This window comes from Salvelinus namaycush, chromosome 34 (assembly GCF_016432855.1).
Source record: "Salvelinus namaycush isolate Seneca chromosome 34, SaNama_1.0, whole genome shotgun sequence".
NCBI lineage: Eukaryota > Metazoa > Chordata > Actinopteri > Salmoniformes > Salmonidae > Salvelinus > Salvelinus namaycush.
The window spans coordinates 28,416,989-28,433,821 of NC_052340.1; the positions used below are offsets into that span (position 1 = coordinate 28,416,989).

Genomic DNA, 16,833 nt, shown 5'->3' on the forward strand with positions numbered 1-16,833 from the left:
TTCTGATAGTGTCTGAAGGGCACAACACTCAAAACAGGTGTTAACACACACAAGACCGTACAGTTTGTCATAACACAATTTATTAACCCTTTAAAAGGTATGAGGCCTTGGTTTAACCCTTCAATAGGATCTGCAGAGAAGAATGGGAGAAACTCCCGAAATACAGGTGTGCCAAGCTTGTAGCGTCATACCCAAGAAGACTCGAGGCTGTAATCGCTGCCAAAGTTGCTTCAACAAAGTACTGAGTAAAGGGTCTGAATACTTATGTAAATGTGATATGTCTGGTTTTTATATTGAATACATTTGCAAAAAAATTCTAAACCTGGTTTTTGCTTTGTCATTATGGGGTATTGTGTGTAGTTTGATGAGGGGAATTTAAAAAAAAATCCATTTTCGAATAAGGCTGTAACATAACAAAATGTGGAAAAATTCAAGGGGTCTGAATACTTGCCGAATGCACTGTATAGCGTGTAAACTTAAAGTGAAGTCAAGCTAAAACATAGCCGCAATTGACAGGGATTATGCTATGGTGATGGTAAGTAATCTCTATCCCAATTGTCACCTGTCCTTTCTGATCAATGGGCAGATGAATACCCCTCTGCGCCCAGGCCCTACAGAGGTACAGGAGGAGATGGATTCTTATCTCACCATCTATCTCTAATGCTCTCTCTCGCTCTCTTTCTATTTCTTTATCTTTCGCTCTCTCTTGTTCTCGCTCTCTTGTTCTCGCTCTCTGTCGCTCATGCTCTCGCTGGTTCTCTCTCTCTGTTGCGCATGCTCTCGCTGGTTCTCGCTCTGTCGCTCATGCTCTCGCTGGTTCTCGCTCTCTGTCGCTCATGCTCTCGCTGGTTCTCGCTCTCTGTCGCTCATGCTCTCGCTGGTTCTCGCTCTCTGTCGCTCATGCTCTCGCTGGTTCTCGCTCTCTGTCGCTCATGCTCTCGCTTGTTCTCTCTCTCTCTCATACCACACACACACACACACACACACACACACACACGGCCATCTCTGGCTGGTGGCCTACCTTTTTACCCTTCTCTCACCCCACAGGATCCAAGCTTATCCCTCCCCAATTTCATCTATAGCCCTAAATCCTCCTGATCGGATCATTCCCTGGCAGCCACCACCGTTACGTTGTGTCTCCCCCCCCCCCCCCCCCCCCAGAAGTGGTTCACTCCAACAGGTAATCCAGGGGATGTTTTCCACAAACTCTATGGGCTCTTTTCACTGGAGCGCACAACTGTTTCTGTATTTTTCCTGGCCACCTTACTAAGCCCTGTACAGTTCAGGATTTAAGCATTGTGTGTCTGTCTCTCTAGTCGGCCTACTGTTTGTATTCCATTGTTGTCCAAGGTAAAGCCAAGGCCTGGTGGGTCAGAAGGTATAGTCAGTAGGCCCTACTATTTGCCAGATTGGTATGGCTGATATAGTGAGAAAGCTTTTTTAGTTAAAGTTTGAAAAGGTATCAAGCAGATGCAGAGAGATTTGACAAGCAGTTTTCTTGAGCCTCCCTCCGTCAGAGTCATGAAATTTTTATTTTTATTTATTTATTTAACCTTTATTTAACTAGGCAAGTCAGTTAACCTCTCTAGGGTATGTGGGACGGTAGCGTCTCACCTCGTCAACAGCCAGTGAAACTGCAGGGTGCCAAATTCAAAACAATAGAAATCCCATAATTAAAAGTCATCAAACATACATGTATTTTACACCATTTTAAAGATACACTTGTTGTAAATCCAGCCACAGTGTCCGATTTCAAATAGACTTTACGACGAAAGCAAACCAAACGATTATGTTAGGTCAGAGCCAAGTCACAGAAAAACACAGCCATTTTTCCAGCCAAAGAGAGGAGTCACAAAAAGCAGAAATATAGATAAAATTAATCACTAACCTTTGATGATCTTCATCAGATGACACTCATAGGACTTCATGTTACACAATACATATATGTTTTGTTAGGTAAAGTTCATATTTATATCCAAAAATCAGAGTTTACATTGGCGCGTTATGTTCAGTAGTTCCAAAACATCCGGTGATTTTGCAGAGACACATCAATTTACAGAAATAGTCATCATAAATGTTGATGAAAATACAAGTGTTATTCATGGAATTTCAGATCCACTTCTCCTTAATGCAACCGCTGTGTCAGATTTCAAAAAAACTTTACGGAAAAAGCAAACCATGCAATAATCTGAGTACGGCGTTCAGACGACAAATCAACCCAAAGAGATATCCGCCATGTTGGAGTCAACAGAAGTCAGAAATAGCATTATAAATATTCACTTACCTTTGATGATCTTCATCAGAATGCACTCCCAGGAATCCCAGGAATCCCAGTTCCACAATAAATGTTTGTTTTGTTCGATAATGTCCATCATTTATGTCCAAATTCCTCCTTGTTGTTAGCGCGTTCAGTACACAATCTAAACTCATGACGCGCGGGCAGGTCCAGGCAAAAGTTCAGACGAAAAGTCATATTACAGTCCGTAGAAACATGTCAAACGAAGTATAGAATCAATCTTTAGGATGTTTTTAACATAAATCTTCAATAATGTTCCAACCGGAGAATTCCTTTGTCTTCAGAAATGCCCAATCCCCTCTCATTCGCCCCTCCTTCACAGTAGAAGCATCATACACGATTCTAAAGACTGTTGACATCTAGTGGAAGTCTTAGGAAGTGCAACATGACCCCATTTCCACTGTATCTTGGATAAGCAAAGAGTTGAAAAACTAAAACCCTCAGATTTCCCACTTCCTGGTTGGATTTTTTCTCAGGTTTTTGCCTGCCATATGAGTTCTGTTATACTCACAGGCTCACAGGCATCATTCAAACAGTTTCAGAGTGTTTTCTATCCAGATCTACTAATGATATGCATATCCTAGCATCTGGGCCTGAGTAGCAGGCAGTTTACTCTGAGCACGCTTTTCATCCGGACGTGAAAATACTGCCCCCTACCCCAAAGAAGTTAAGGGGGTGTTGAACAGCACTTTCTCTGCCCGCCGCCCCTCCCCTCGGCCCTCCTCCCTGTGGCCCTGCTTCTGAGCCCCGGCCTCCAGGCCTCTCTCCCCTGCTCTCCGCTGACCAGCTGGGTCCAAATAACAAAGAGCCTACCACACTGCCACTTTATGTGCAATTCCACTTTTTATTGAGAAACAAGATTGTTTTTCGCCTCACAAATTGTATTTGGTTCTGTGCTCCTTCCTGCAACCCCTACATGCCCCCCCCCCCCCCCCCCCCCCCCCCCCTCAGAACACAGCAGAGCCCTACTGTGTTGACAGACGTCACTTTTGTTTGGCCAATGACTGGAATGTATTCTCCTATTTTTATATTTCTCTTTTTGATACTCTGTTCAGTTGTTCTCTGACTGGAGGGAACTTAGTAATCAGTTCTTTCCTTCCTCTGGAACAGAAGATTGTTCCAGAGACTTCAATCTCAGAAGATCAACATTATGATGACCTTCTAACACTGAGAGGAGGCTGTTGATGCTCAGTAGAGCAGACAGGTCACAGTGCATCAGGAAGGGTCAATCTGTGGGGAATGACATATTTGTGTGATGTTTCTAAAGTCTATCGGCCTACTGCGTTCATGTCAATGACTATGAGCTGGACAACATCCAGACAGATTATGAATTGTTTGAGCTTGGTGCTGTCTGGGGTGTGATAAGGTATGGTTTAATCATCTAGGAAGTTACTCATACCATTCTATGTTGATATATCTAGACAATAGAGTACAGTGCTGCTCCAGTTCTTTGAAGACAGACAAAAACTGTATTTTGAATTGTTCATCATGAAATACTTCTCTAGGCTAGGGAATGGTTATGTTATATAGTTTTTGGTTATTCTTCCCCATAGATGTGAAGTTCAGTGATCAGACGGGAATGTTATTCCATGTGTCGTTTCCTGCTCTATGGCTTTAGACATTCAGTGTATGAATAGTCTGCTGCACTGAAGAAAGTCATCTCCTTCCAAATGACCAGGAACATTGATAGATCTGTTCGTGAGGACATTCAAGTCCGCGTATCTCTTTTATTGTATTCCTCAATGGCAAATGGGGAAATTTTACTTCAGTATCGGCAAGGTCTATTATAATGGAAAAGGAGAGAAAATTGTCACTTTAAACATGTATATGGCTTCAAGCGTAATAGTGAAAGTAATTTGTTAAGTGCTTATAAATCCCTTGCTAAAGTTTCCAAGATTTCTGCCTAAAGCAAGCACTTAATTAGCATATTAATTTTTCAGAATGGCTTTGAGGAGCGCTCCTCAATTTTTCCCAATTTCATTTTTTCCACTCCCTTAATGTGAAAATATTTTCTCCCGTTCTGCAATTTATTTATCAAAGCTGAAGCTTCATTTGGATTCACTGTGAGTTTTTTCCTGTGTGAGTCTGGGAGGAGGAGGTGTATCTGTGCTCGGCATCATTGGGGCCCTATAATAAGCTATAAGCTGCTTCTATCAATCTTCATAACTGTAAAATAATCTATTGACTATGGGTAGGAGTGTAAAGCACATGTAATCATTAAGATAAGAGAATGGAGTGGGTATTGCCTCTGTTTGTCAAGATAGAATATTGCTGCCTGTTCTACCAAGGCAATATTAAAAAAGCATGCTGTAAAATAAAGAAACAGCCGTGACAGCTTCATATCATTCTCCTGAACAGTGTTTATTTGTCACCAGGGTGTAATTGTTATGTAATGACCTCAGCTCTAACCTGAAGATGAAATCCACATGGTCTTTGGTGTAAGGTGATTGCAGAGCTGCATGCTATTGCTTTGAAGCCTTATAGGTTACACTATGGTTACACTATATGTCAAGGAGTCCACATGCTGCATGCTTATGTCAAAGCAGGGCTTTAACTCCTGTTACATGAATTATCCTCTGATGGAACAGAACGGAAGCTTCTGTTCTGCAGCGTACAGCAGGTCTCGTTTCCATATTGTCTCGGCATTGAGAAAGGTTGGTTAGTTTATGTGTTCAGTCTGGAATCTGGCCAATTAATGGTTGGATTGAGTACTAGGCTACTACACTCTAATCCTTGATAGTTGACCCTGCTTTGACCTTCTGGATTACTCTCAAAGGAGTGAGGATTTTTGTTACTACAGTACATTCCCCTTTTTAAAGGGACAGGTTCAAATGGCACATGATCTATGTGAAGATAACTGAAGCCAGACATAATACTGTGCTGTATGTCTGGTGCTACACTTTCATATGATTGATGCTGTTCCTGAGTTGTTTACATGTTGAGTTGTAAACCATGTGTAGAACAGAATGTACCCTCTGAGCAGCAAACACACATGGTAGGAAAAGAAACAGAGAACAATTGTTAGAAAATGGAACGAAATACAAAAAATCGAATGGGATGAATGTGTAGCAGTGTGTTGCCTCCGTCAACCAGATCATTGTGTGTCAATGACACACACACACACACACACATACACATACACACACACACACTCTCTGTTGCTATCTGACTGGGGGGTCCTGTGGGGAGGGTGTTTGGCTGGGTGGCCTGGGCCAGGGACCAAAAACAGGCAGCCTCTCTCTGCATCCATCCAGGCAAATGTAACTAATCAGCTAAGCGGGAGCTCTCAGTCAAACAGGACTATGGCTGTCAGTCAGGGTTAGCGGCTGCCGAGCGCATTTGAATATGTGCATTACAATTCCACTTCGCAAATATGGACAAATTGGAGCTCTGCGGCTAAATTTAGGGAGCGTGAATAGAATGTGGCAAGCGTGCTGTCGCACTGTCACTCAAAAAGCCGGTGACACGCCTGGCATAAGCTAAAGGAGGGGGGCGGGGGCTTTTTAACTCGCAGCCACTGTCTTTCAGAAAACTTCATTCTCTGATGCTTGTCGGGGGGGTGAAAGCCTGATGTATAAGGACCTTGGTAATCAGTGCTGGATATGTGATTTGAGATGATGGAGGAGGGGAGTTGATTATCTCACCTTAATCAGGCAGGGTCCAGACATAAAGAGGCAAAGCTGATGAAGAACATCAGCTGAGTCTCGTATAGGGGCGTCTCGTCCAATCAAATCAGCAGAGTCTTGTATAGGGGCGTCTCGTCCACTCAAATCAGCTGTCTCGTATAGGGACGTCTCGTTTTCCTCTTACATAGTCTGAACAACAGTAGTAGTCAGACTCAATCACAGCCTTCGTTATCAACCACAATCAAAGTGGAGAGGCTGGCACTTAATCACAAGTAAATAAGTAAACGCAAACTAACGCATGTCGTAACACAGACCACTCTACTGGTCCCTTGGGGAGGTTTTAGAGATGGGACTGCGAGAGTTGATACACAACAGGTGTTCCCCTCGACACTCCTCCCTCCTCTCTCCTGTTTTCCTGATTAGTATTAACACTGTATACCTGCATCTCCTGCATATATCACACTGTAATATTTAGTCAGTTCATATTGGGACAGCATAATCTTTTTCCACTATCCATGACTGTTTTCCTTTAGTTGTCCTGCTCTGTGCCTGGATAAAGATCTGTGTTTGAGGGCGTTTTTCACTACAGCACATCATCTAATGAAAGATCTTAATTAGATCTCCTCTGTGCCCAGAGAAATATAGATGCAATAATCAGTCTTCACTCCTATCTATCGGTTTTGCTTCCATTCCATGAGGCTCTAGGACACTTTCCGCCTTTGTCATCCATCCTCTTTTTGTTAGTCAACTTTGAAATCCTCACATCCTCTGAAGGAAGTCTTGAGTTGCAGAGTTAAATAACTATTCTCGTGCTCTTGGAAAGAGTCACTGATCGCAATCCTCCTGTGATAAGAGAAGAGAGCGAGGCTGCTTTCTTCTCTTGTTGAGGCGTGTCCTTACACAACGAGGAGAGGCGACTGACTCCATCCATTACCTCAACCTCTCCATCACATCACGGCCCCCTGAGGGATTCTGTTGGCTCCTCTCTCTCCGACACCTCACTGCTTTATGACACCGTTTATCTTCTGACGGCCACGACCATCTACACACCACGTTTTTTAACTCTACCTTCCACCTTCTTTCCGCCAATCCATCCAATTCAAGCAAACTTGTACGAAATAGAGGTAGGAAAATGTCTGGCTGCTTTACAGCATCAGCTGTGGAGTGTTATCTGAGCTAGATACGTTAGACGGTGTGTCTGTATATTTCTGTGAGGGATATTGAAGCTGAGGGTGGACAGTGATGTCTAAAGTAAATGCCCTGGCCCTAGACGCTCTCTGTCAGTGGTGTAGAGGGTCTAATGAATGTTGAAAAGGTGTGAAGAGGCCAGGTCCTTCTACACCATCCCCTCACTGTGGACGAGGTGCTGAACTACTGCAGTCAGTCTTCACTGCAGCTGCTGCTTCAAACTATTTATTCTAAGAGTTGCTCTGAAAGCCTGTTCTAACCATCAGCCTGTATGCTAATGTGTAGAAGGAGGGAGTCAGCAGTCATATGCCAGGTTAGAGGAGGAGGGAATGAGACGGTCAGCAGTTTTACCAGGTGCCTGCCTTATGAGCATTCTTAAAAAGACAGAAAAATTAATTTTCAGTAAAACATAAATGTTTTAGCATTTCATTGTACGTGTTAATGGAAATGTCAGTAACTTTTTATTCTTGTCCTTGATTGGTCCTCTATCTGCTTTTTATGGTTGACTTGATGCTTGCTTGCCAAACAGGCTGGTTTGAAAAGTGCCTCTACATCATAAGCTGAAAAAGAGGAGAGAAAATGTTAGGGAGAGTGGATGAAGCTAGACTAAACCCCCTGTTGATGACAGACAACCTTTTCTTCATGGTCTCCATCATCTGTGAAACAGCCCACCTGTTTCCCTCCTATTGTCATTGGTGTTTTATCAGCACTTCACAGCCCAAACAGGCAGAAGAAGTCAGCCCACTCCAAACGTGTCTCAGTGTGTGTGTGTTTGTGTCTCAGTGTGTGTGTTTGTGTCTCAGTGTGTGTGAAAGAGAATCTTTCAGCGGCAGGCTGACAGCTGACATTCTCAAAAAGAGGTAAGCAGGAAGGCCGGAGGCATTTGGAGGCACAGAAATGGAGAAGAATTATCAATCTCGATCCATGAAAGACGACAGGGCCTAAACAGCAGCATCAGCAGCTGGAGACTGACTGAGAATTCCCCAAGTCAGCGACTGGTTCCCTGCACAGATAGAAAACTCATTGCATTCTCTCCTCCATCACCATCAGGCCGTGCCGTTCGCTGGTGTGTCATTCCCATTTCTCCACTCGGCGCTCTCCAGAGACTGCTTTTTCATATTCATGGGTTCGGCCTGGGAATTTATGTGCTTGAGATTGCAAAGATGCCTAAATCTCTGCCTGGACCGACACTATTCTATCCCCTAAACCAGGGGGGTAGGCAACTAGATTCAGCCACGGCTGATTTTTGTCTGAGCGGACGGTCAGGGGGCCGGAACATCATTATAATGATTTCTGCAATGCAAATTGACCACAACTATGCCCAAAAATAGATTGTACTTTGATTACATTGAGACACGATCACATGCCTTTTTTTATCGTGGGAATAATGGGAACAGATTTCCTAAATTAAACTCGTTTTTAGCTGAAGTCCTGGTGATTTTAATATTTTCTGACCAATAAACTAAAATCCAGCTGCCGACGCCTGCCCTTAGCTCTCTAGCTCTGAGCACTGACTACAGTTTCTGGGTGGAGAGGAGAGGTAAAGACCAGGCTTGTTTAAGCCCATGCATTGTTTTGTGTTCATTCCTTTGTAACACCTACTGAACCTCTCCCCTCTCCTCTCCTCACAACTCTCCCTCGTCTCCCTTTCCACCACTGCTTCACAGATGGAGCTTTTCAAATTTACACAAAGAATGAGACAACGTTTGGTGTTGTAACTAACTGCACCCGCCAATCCCCCTGTGATCCGAGCAGAGAGAGAGGCTGCTTTCTTCTCCTGTTGAGGCGTGTCCTTACACAACGAGGAGAGGCCACTGACTCCATCCATTACCTCAACCTCTCCATCACATCACGGCCCCCTGAGTGATTCTGTTGGCTCCTCTCTCTCCGACACCTCACTGCTTTATGACACCGTTTATCTTCTGACGGCCACGACCATCTACACACCACGTTTTTTTAACTCTACCTTCCACCTTCTTTCCGCCAATCCATCCAATTCAAGCAAACTTGTACGAAATAGAGGTAGGAAAATGTCTGGCTGCTTTACAGCATTAGCTGTGGAGTGTTATCTGAGCTAGATACGTTAGACGGTGTGTCTGTATATTTCTGTGAGGGATATTGAAGCTGAGGGTGGACAGTGATGTCAAATCAAATAAAATGTTATTGGTCACATACACGTGTTTAGCAGATGTTATTGCGGGTGTAGCGAAATGTTTGTGCTTCTAGCTCCGACAGTGCAGTAATATCTAACAGTTTCACAATATATACTGTACCCAAAATACACGTAAATCGAAGGAATGGATTAAGAATATATATACACTATCATTCAAAAGTTTGGTGTCACTTAGAAATGTCCTTGATATTTAAAGAAAAGCACATTTTTTGTCCATTAAAATAACATAAAATTGATCAGAAATACAGTGTAGACATTGTTAATGTTGTAAATTACTATTGTAGCTGGAAACAGCTGATTTTTATTGGAATATCTACATAGGCGTACAGCTGCACATTATCAGCAACCATCACTCCTGTGTTCCAATGGCACGTTGTGTTAGCTAATCCAAGTTAATACTTTTAAAAGGCTAATTGAGCATGAGAAAACCCTTTTGCAATTATGTTAGCACAGCTGAAAACTGTTATGATTAAAGACGCAATAAAACTGGCCTTCTTTAGACTAGTTGAGTCTGGAGCATCAGCATTTGTAGGTTCGATTACAGGCTCACAATGGCCAGAAACAAAGAACTTTCTTCTGAAACTCGTCAGTCTATTCTTGTTTTGAGAAATGAAGGCTATTCCATGCGAGGCCAAACAGTTCTATTTTTGTTTCATCAGACCAGAGGACATTTCTCCAAAAAGTATGATCTTTGTCCCCATGTGCAGTTGCATACCATATTCTGGCTTTTTTATGGCGGTTTTGGAGCAGTGGCTTCATCCTTGCTGAGCGGCCTTTCAGGTTATGTCGATATAAGACTAGTTTTACTGTGGATATAGATACTTTTGTGCCTGTTTCCTGCAGCATCTTCACAAGGTCTTTTGCTGTTATTCTGGGATTGATTTGCACTTTTCGCACCAAAGTACGTTCATCTCTTGGAGACAGAACGCGTCTCCTTCATGAGCGGTATGAAGGCTGTGTGGTCCCATGGTGTTTATACTTGCCCACTATTGTTTGTACAGATGAACGTGGTACCTTCAGGCGTTTGGAAATTGCTCCCAAGGATGAACCAGACTTGTGGAAGTCTACAAAAAAATGTCTGAGGTCTTGGCTGATTTATTTTGATTTTTCCATTGATGTCAAGCAAAGAGGCACTGAGTTTGAAGGTAGGCCTTGAAATACATTCACAGGTACACTTCCATTTGACTCAAATTATGTCGGCCTATCAGAAACTTCTAAAGCCATGACATTATTTTCTGGAATTTTCCAAGCTTTTTAAAGGCACAGTCAACTTAGTGTATGTAAACCTCTGACCCACTGGAATTGTGATACAGTGAATTATAAGTGAAATAATCTGTCTGTAAACAATTGTTGGAAAAAGGACTTGTGTCATGCACAAAGTAGATGTCCTAACCGACTTAACAAAACTATAGTTTGTTAACAAGAAATTTGTGGAGTGGTTGAAAAACGAGTTTTAATGACTCCAACCTAAGTGTATGTAAACTTCTGACTTCAACTGTATATATGTGTGTGTCACGGCCGTCGTTGGAAGGAGATCAAAGTGCAGCGTGGTAAGCGTACATTTCCTTTTATTTGAAAATGTCGCCAACAAACCAAGAAACAAAATAAACGACCGTGAAGCTTACGAGGGCTAAGTGCCACTAACAAAAGTCAACAACCCACAATCACAGGTGGGAAAAATGGCTGCCTAAGTATGATTCCCAATCAGAGACAACGATAGACAGCTGTCCCTGATTGAGAACCATACCCGGCCAAAACATAGAAACACAAATCATAGAAATAAAGGACATAGAATGCCCACACAAATCACACCCTGACCAAACCAAAAAGAGACATAAAAAAGGCTCTCTAAGGTCAGGGCGTGACAGTGTGTGTATATATATATATGTATGTATGTATATGTATGTATATTTAGATATACAGTACTAGTCAAAAGTTTGGACACACCTACTAATTCAAGGGGTTTTCTTTTACTATTTTCTACATTGTCGAATAATAGTGAAGACATCAAAACTATGAAATAACACGTATGGAATCATGTAGTAACCAAAAAAAGTATTAAACAAATCAAAATATATTTAGCCACCCTTTGCCTTGATGACAGCTTTGCACACTCTTGGCATTCTCTCAACCAGCTTCATGAGACTGTCACCTGGAATGCTTTTCAATTAACAGGTGTGCCTGTTAACTTCTTGCCGCACGGATCCCTTTAGCGGGATCATTTTCGTAAACAACCGCTGAATTGCAGAGCGCCAAATTCAAAAAAAATACTAAAAATATTTATAATCATGAAATCACAAGTGAAATATACCAAAACACAGCTTAGCTTGTTGTTAATCAACCTATCGTGTCAGATTTTGAAAATATGCTTTACAGCGAAAGCAATCCAAGCGTTGTGAGTTTATCAATCACCAGACAAAACGGTAAGAACAGCTAGCCTCAAATTAGCTTGGTCACGAAAGTCAGAAAAGCAATAAAATTAATCGCTTACCTTTGATAATCTTCGGATGTTTGCACTCACGAGACTCCCAGTTACACAATAAATGTTATTTTTGTTCGATAAAGATTAGTTTTATAACCAAAAACCGCCATTTGGTTTGCGCGTTATGTTCAGAAAACCACAGGCTCGTTCCGGTCCTGAAAGGCAGACAAAAATTCCAAAAAGTATCCGTAATGTTCGTAGAAACATGTCAAACGTTTTTTATAATCAATCCTCAGGTTATTTTTAACATACATAATCGATAATATTTCAACCGGACGGTAACCTATTCAATACTACAGAGAAAGAAAATGTCGAGCTACATCTCTCGCGCGCAGGAACTAATCAAAGGACACCTGACGCGTTTTGAAAAATCTCGCTCATTTTTCAAAATAAAAGCTTGAAACTATGTCTAAAGCCTGGTCACAGCCTGAGGAAGCCATTGGAAAAGGAATCTGGTTGATACCCCTTTAAATGGAGGGGCAGGCAACGGAAAAGGGATTTTTCCAAATAAAAGGCACCTCCGGGTTGGATTTCCTCAGGTTTTCGCCTGCAAAATCAGTTCTGTTATACTCACAGACAATATTTTGACAGTTTTGGAAACTTTAGAGTGTTTTCTATCCTAATCTGTCAATTATATGCATATTCTAGCATCTGGACCTGAGAAATAGTCCGTTTACCTTGGGAACATTATTTTTCCAAACATAAAAATTCTGCCCCCTAGCTGAAAGAAGTTAATTGAACTGTGTTTCTGATCAATTTGATGTTATTTTAATGCACAAAAAATTTGCTATTCTTTCAAAATCAAGGACTTTTCTAAGTGACCTCAAACATTTGAACGGTAGTGTATGTCAGAGCGGCATTGTATAGAGTGCAGTATAAACATATGAGATGATTGATGCAATATTTACAAACAATTAAGGTGACTAAGATACCGTAGAATAGTATGGAGTACAGTTTATACATATGAGATGATTAATGCATGATACGGAGACTTTATTAAAATGGCTCGTGTTTAATTTCCTTAAAGTGGCCAGTGATTCCTAATCTATGTCTTTAGGCAGCAGCCTCTGATGTGCTGGAGATGGCTGTTTAACAGTCAGTGGTGTAGTATAGAATACAATATGTGATATGTAATATGTAAACACAATTTAAAAGTGACTAAGATACTGTAGAATAGTGTGGAGTGCAGTTTATACATATGAGATGAGTAATGCAAGATACGGAACATTATTAAATTGGCTAGTGATCCATTTCTAAAAGTGGCCAGTGATTCCTAATCTATGTCTATAGGTAGCCGCTAGTGGTGGCTGTTTAGCAGTCTGATGGCCTTGAGATAGAAGCTGTTTTTCAGTCTCTCTGTCCCAGCTTTGATGCACCTGTACTGACCTCGCCTTCTGGATGATAGCGGGGTGAACAGGCAGTGGCTCGGGTGGTTGATGTCCTTGATGATCTTTTTGGGCTTCCTGTGACATCGGGTGGTGTAGGTGTCCAGGGAGGCGGGAAGTTTGCCCTCGGTAATGTGTTGGGCAGACCGCACCACCCTCTGGAGAACTTTGCGGTTGTCAGCGATGCAGTTGCCGTACCAGGCGGTGATACAGCCCGACAGGATGCTCTCAATTGTGCATCTGTAAAGGTTTGTTAGCGTTTTATGTGTTAAGCCAAATTTCTTTAGCCTCCTGAGGTTGAAGAGGCACTGTTGTGCCTTCTTCACCTCACTGTCTGTGTGGGTGGACCATTTCAGTTTGTCCGTGATGTGTATGCCGAGGAATTTGAAGCTTTCCACCTTCTCCACTGCGGTCCCATTGATGTGGATAGGGGGGTGCTCCCTCTGCTGTTTCCTGAAGTCCACTATCATCTCCTTAGTTTTGTTGAGGTAGAGTGAAAGGTTATTGTCTTGGCACCACACTTCCAGGGCCCTCACCTCCTCCCTGTAGGCTGTCTCATCATTGTTGGTAATCAAGCTTACTACTGTTGTGTCTGCAAACTTGATGATTGAGTTGGAGGCGTGCTTGGCCACGCAGTCATGGGTGAACAGGCCCTTATGGGGCCGCAGTGTTGAGGATGTCGAAAGTAAATGCCCTGGCCCTAGACGCTCTCTGTCAGTGGTGTAGAGGGTCTAATGAATGTTGAAAAGGTGTGAAGAGGCCAGGTCCTTCTACACCATCCCCTCACTGTGGACGAGGTGCTGAACTACTGCAGTCAGTCTTCACTGCAGCTGCTGCTTCAAACTATTTATTCTAAGAGTTGCTCTGAAAGCCTGTTCTAACCAGCAGCCTGTATTCTAATGTGTAGAAGGAGGGAGTCAGCAGTCATATGAGGAGAGAAAGGGACAGAGAAAGGAAGAGAGAGTATTCAGTAAGAAGGATAGAGGAAGGCAGGAGGAGGAGTGAAGATGGAAGGCCTGTTGTCTGGTGTCAGAGAAGGGGAGATGGAAAGAGACGGTAGAAGGGTAGGGATGGAGGGAGGAGGGGGAAGATGGAAGGCCTGTTGTCTGGTGTCACAGTGGAGAGAAATGGACAGAGTAATTGCGTTGTTCCAGGGCCTGAGAGATCCCTTCAGCCATGAAACACACACACACACACACACACACACACACACACACACACACACACACACACACACACACACACACACACACACACACGCGTGCGCTCACATGCCTGTCAGGAGGCATAAAGACAGCAGGAGCTGAAAAAACCTAACTCTCAGCAGACAAGTTGAGGCAGCCTGCTAGTGCAAAGCCCAGCCTGAAAATGACTGGAGAGAAAGACGTACAGGCAGATCATCTATCAAGGGAATCAGATGAAACTGCAGGGAGGGAAAGATGTCAGATGGATGGAGAGAATAGGAAGGCAGAGAGAGATGGAGACTGAAGTGCTGCTGGCTTGCTGCTCATAAAGATGGCGGGTGATAAATGTGAGCAATGTTTATGGTTTCCATGGCTGCACTTGGCCATCCATTGTTTCGGGATGTGTTACTAGTGCTGATGGGTAGTCCAACCATGGGTGGTGGCGGACAAGGGGAGAGATGTGCTCTCTCCTCTGACCCACTGGGTGTTAACCTTGACTCCTCTCTCCTTTCTCCCTTCTCTTCTCTCTCCTATCTTCTCTCTCCTGTCCTCTTCTCTCTCCTATCTTCTCGCTCCTCTGCTCTTTTCTCTCCTGTCTTCTTTCTCCTCTCCTCTTATGTTTGAAAGTCAAAGTTTCAAAGCTCAGTGTGTGGCCTTGGGAAGGACCTGGCATAGGTAGTGACATTGGCGACAGGTACCCCTCTGGACACGTCCCCACACACCCCAACAAATGAGCGCAGACTTGCAGCTCACATGCTACACTACTCGACACTCTCTTCAGACTCGGCAACCGATGATTCTGGGCCCTTACAGTGAATGCTCTTGAGATTTGTCCTCAAATGCTTTCACGTGTTGCTGATCTCTTTTCTCTCTCCTTTTTCTCTCCTTCCAGATGGTCACAAGAACAAAGAAAGTATTCGTAGGAGGATTATCAGCGAACACAGTAGTTGAAGATGTGAAGCTGTATTTTGAACAGTTTGGCAAGGTAAGGCTTATTTGGAAGTGATGTCCTCTTCTTGTCCTGAGCCATTTCAAGATGATAGACTCTAGCGGATGAGGATGTTCTGTGGCACTCTAATTGGCAGTCAATAGCCTCATCAAGTCTCTAATAGAGATCTGAGGAGGTCTACAGACTCATTTCCTGGGATGTGTCTGGTTCCTACACTGTCTGTGGAGGCTGGTTGTTTAGATGAGTCTCCCCCATGTAGTCATATCCTGCTGCTTGTACCATAAGACCTGTTTTGTCAGTTGTCAGCCATGTAGGGGGACTGATTCCATCGTCACTTCTGAAGTGTCTGTTTTAGCTTCTCCTTAGCATTGTTTGAATATTCTCCTTATTTTACAGAGAAATTAGAGACACAGCCAGGTTTTGATTGAGTGGCCTGGTTTTTCCTGGCTCGCTAAGGCCTTGTTTGAATATTTAGAAAATTCATCCTACGGATTATACCCTGCTCAAAAAAATAAAGGGAACACTTAAACAACACAATGTAACTCCAAGTCAATCACACTTCTGTGAAATCAAACTGTCCACTTAGAAAGCAACACTGATTGACAATAAATTTCACATGCTGTTGTGCAAATGGAATAGACAAAAGGTGGAAATTATAGGCCACATTTGTGGCCTGCTGGAGGTCATTTTGCAGGGCTCTGGCAGTGCTCCTCCTGCTCAAAGGCGGAGGTAGCGGTCCTGCTGCTGGGTTGTTGCCCTCCTACGGCCTCCTCCACGTCTCCTGATGTACTGGCCTGTCTCCTGGTAGCGCCTCCATGCTCTGGACACTACGCTGATAGACACAGCAAACCTTCTTGCCACAGCTCGCATTGATGTGCCATCCTGGATGAGCTGCACTACCTGAGCCACTTGTGTGGGTTGTAGACTCCGTCTCATGCTACCACTAGAGTGAAAGCACCGCCAGCATTCAAAAGTGACCAAAACATCAGCCAGGAAGCATAGGAACTGAGAAGTGGTCTGTGGTCACCACCTGCAGAACCACTCCTTTATTGGGGGTGTCTTGCTAATTGCCTATAATTTCCACCTTTTGTCTATTCCATTTGCACAACAGCATGTGACATTTATTGTCAATCAGTGTTGCTTCCTAAGTGGACAGTTTGATTTCACAGAAGTGTGATTGACTTGGAGTTACATTGTGTTGTTTAAGTGTTCCCTTTATTTTTTTGAGCAGGGTATATATTTCCACACTGAGGTTGAAATAATACTGGGAAATTTTTAACATTATGACAGTGCACTTTTAGTGTAAGAGCTGTTTGAAAAGACTGCCTGAAATTTCAGCCTGTTTTGGCAGGATGGAGTTTTGGCCTGCCTGGTGATATCACCAGCGGTAAATTAGTTAATAGACCAATAAGAACGACAATTCCAAACCTTTCTGCCAATAACGGCTAGTTTTCAGTTTTCTCCGCCCCACTCAAACCACTCACAAACAGTCCTAGCTAAATTCTTGCTTGATAAATGGCTCTCTGCTAAGATCTATTTTTGTATTTTTT

General features: G+C 43.1%; 1 protein-coding gene across 2 annotated transcripts in view; it reads left to right on the top strand.

Moving 5' to 3' along the window:
* Positions 1 to 16,833, top strand: part of LOC120028263 (RNA-binding protein Musashi homolog 2-like) — a 323,422-nt gene that overhangs the window by 55,605 nt on the left and 250,984 nt on the right. For both annotated transcript variants that reach the window (XM_038973438.1, XM_038973439.1), the window contains exon 6: positions 15,227 to 15,319. In XM_038973438.1, the coding sequence (XP_038829366.1) occupies positions 15,227 to 15,319 (93 nt within the window). The remainder of the gene's footprint in view (positions 1 to 15,226; positions 15,320 to 16,833) is intronic.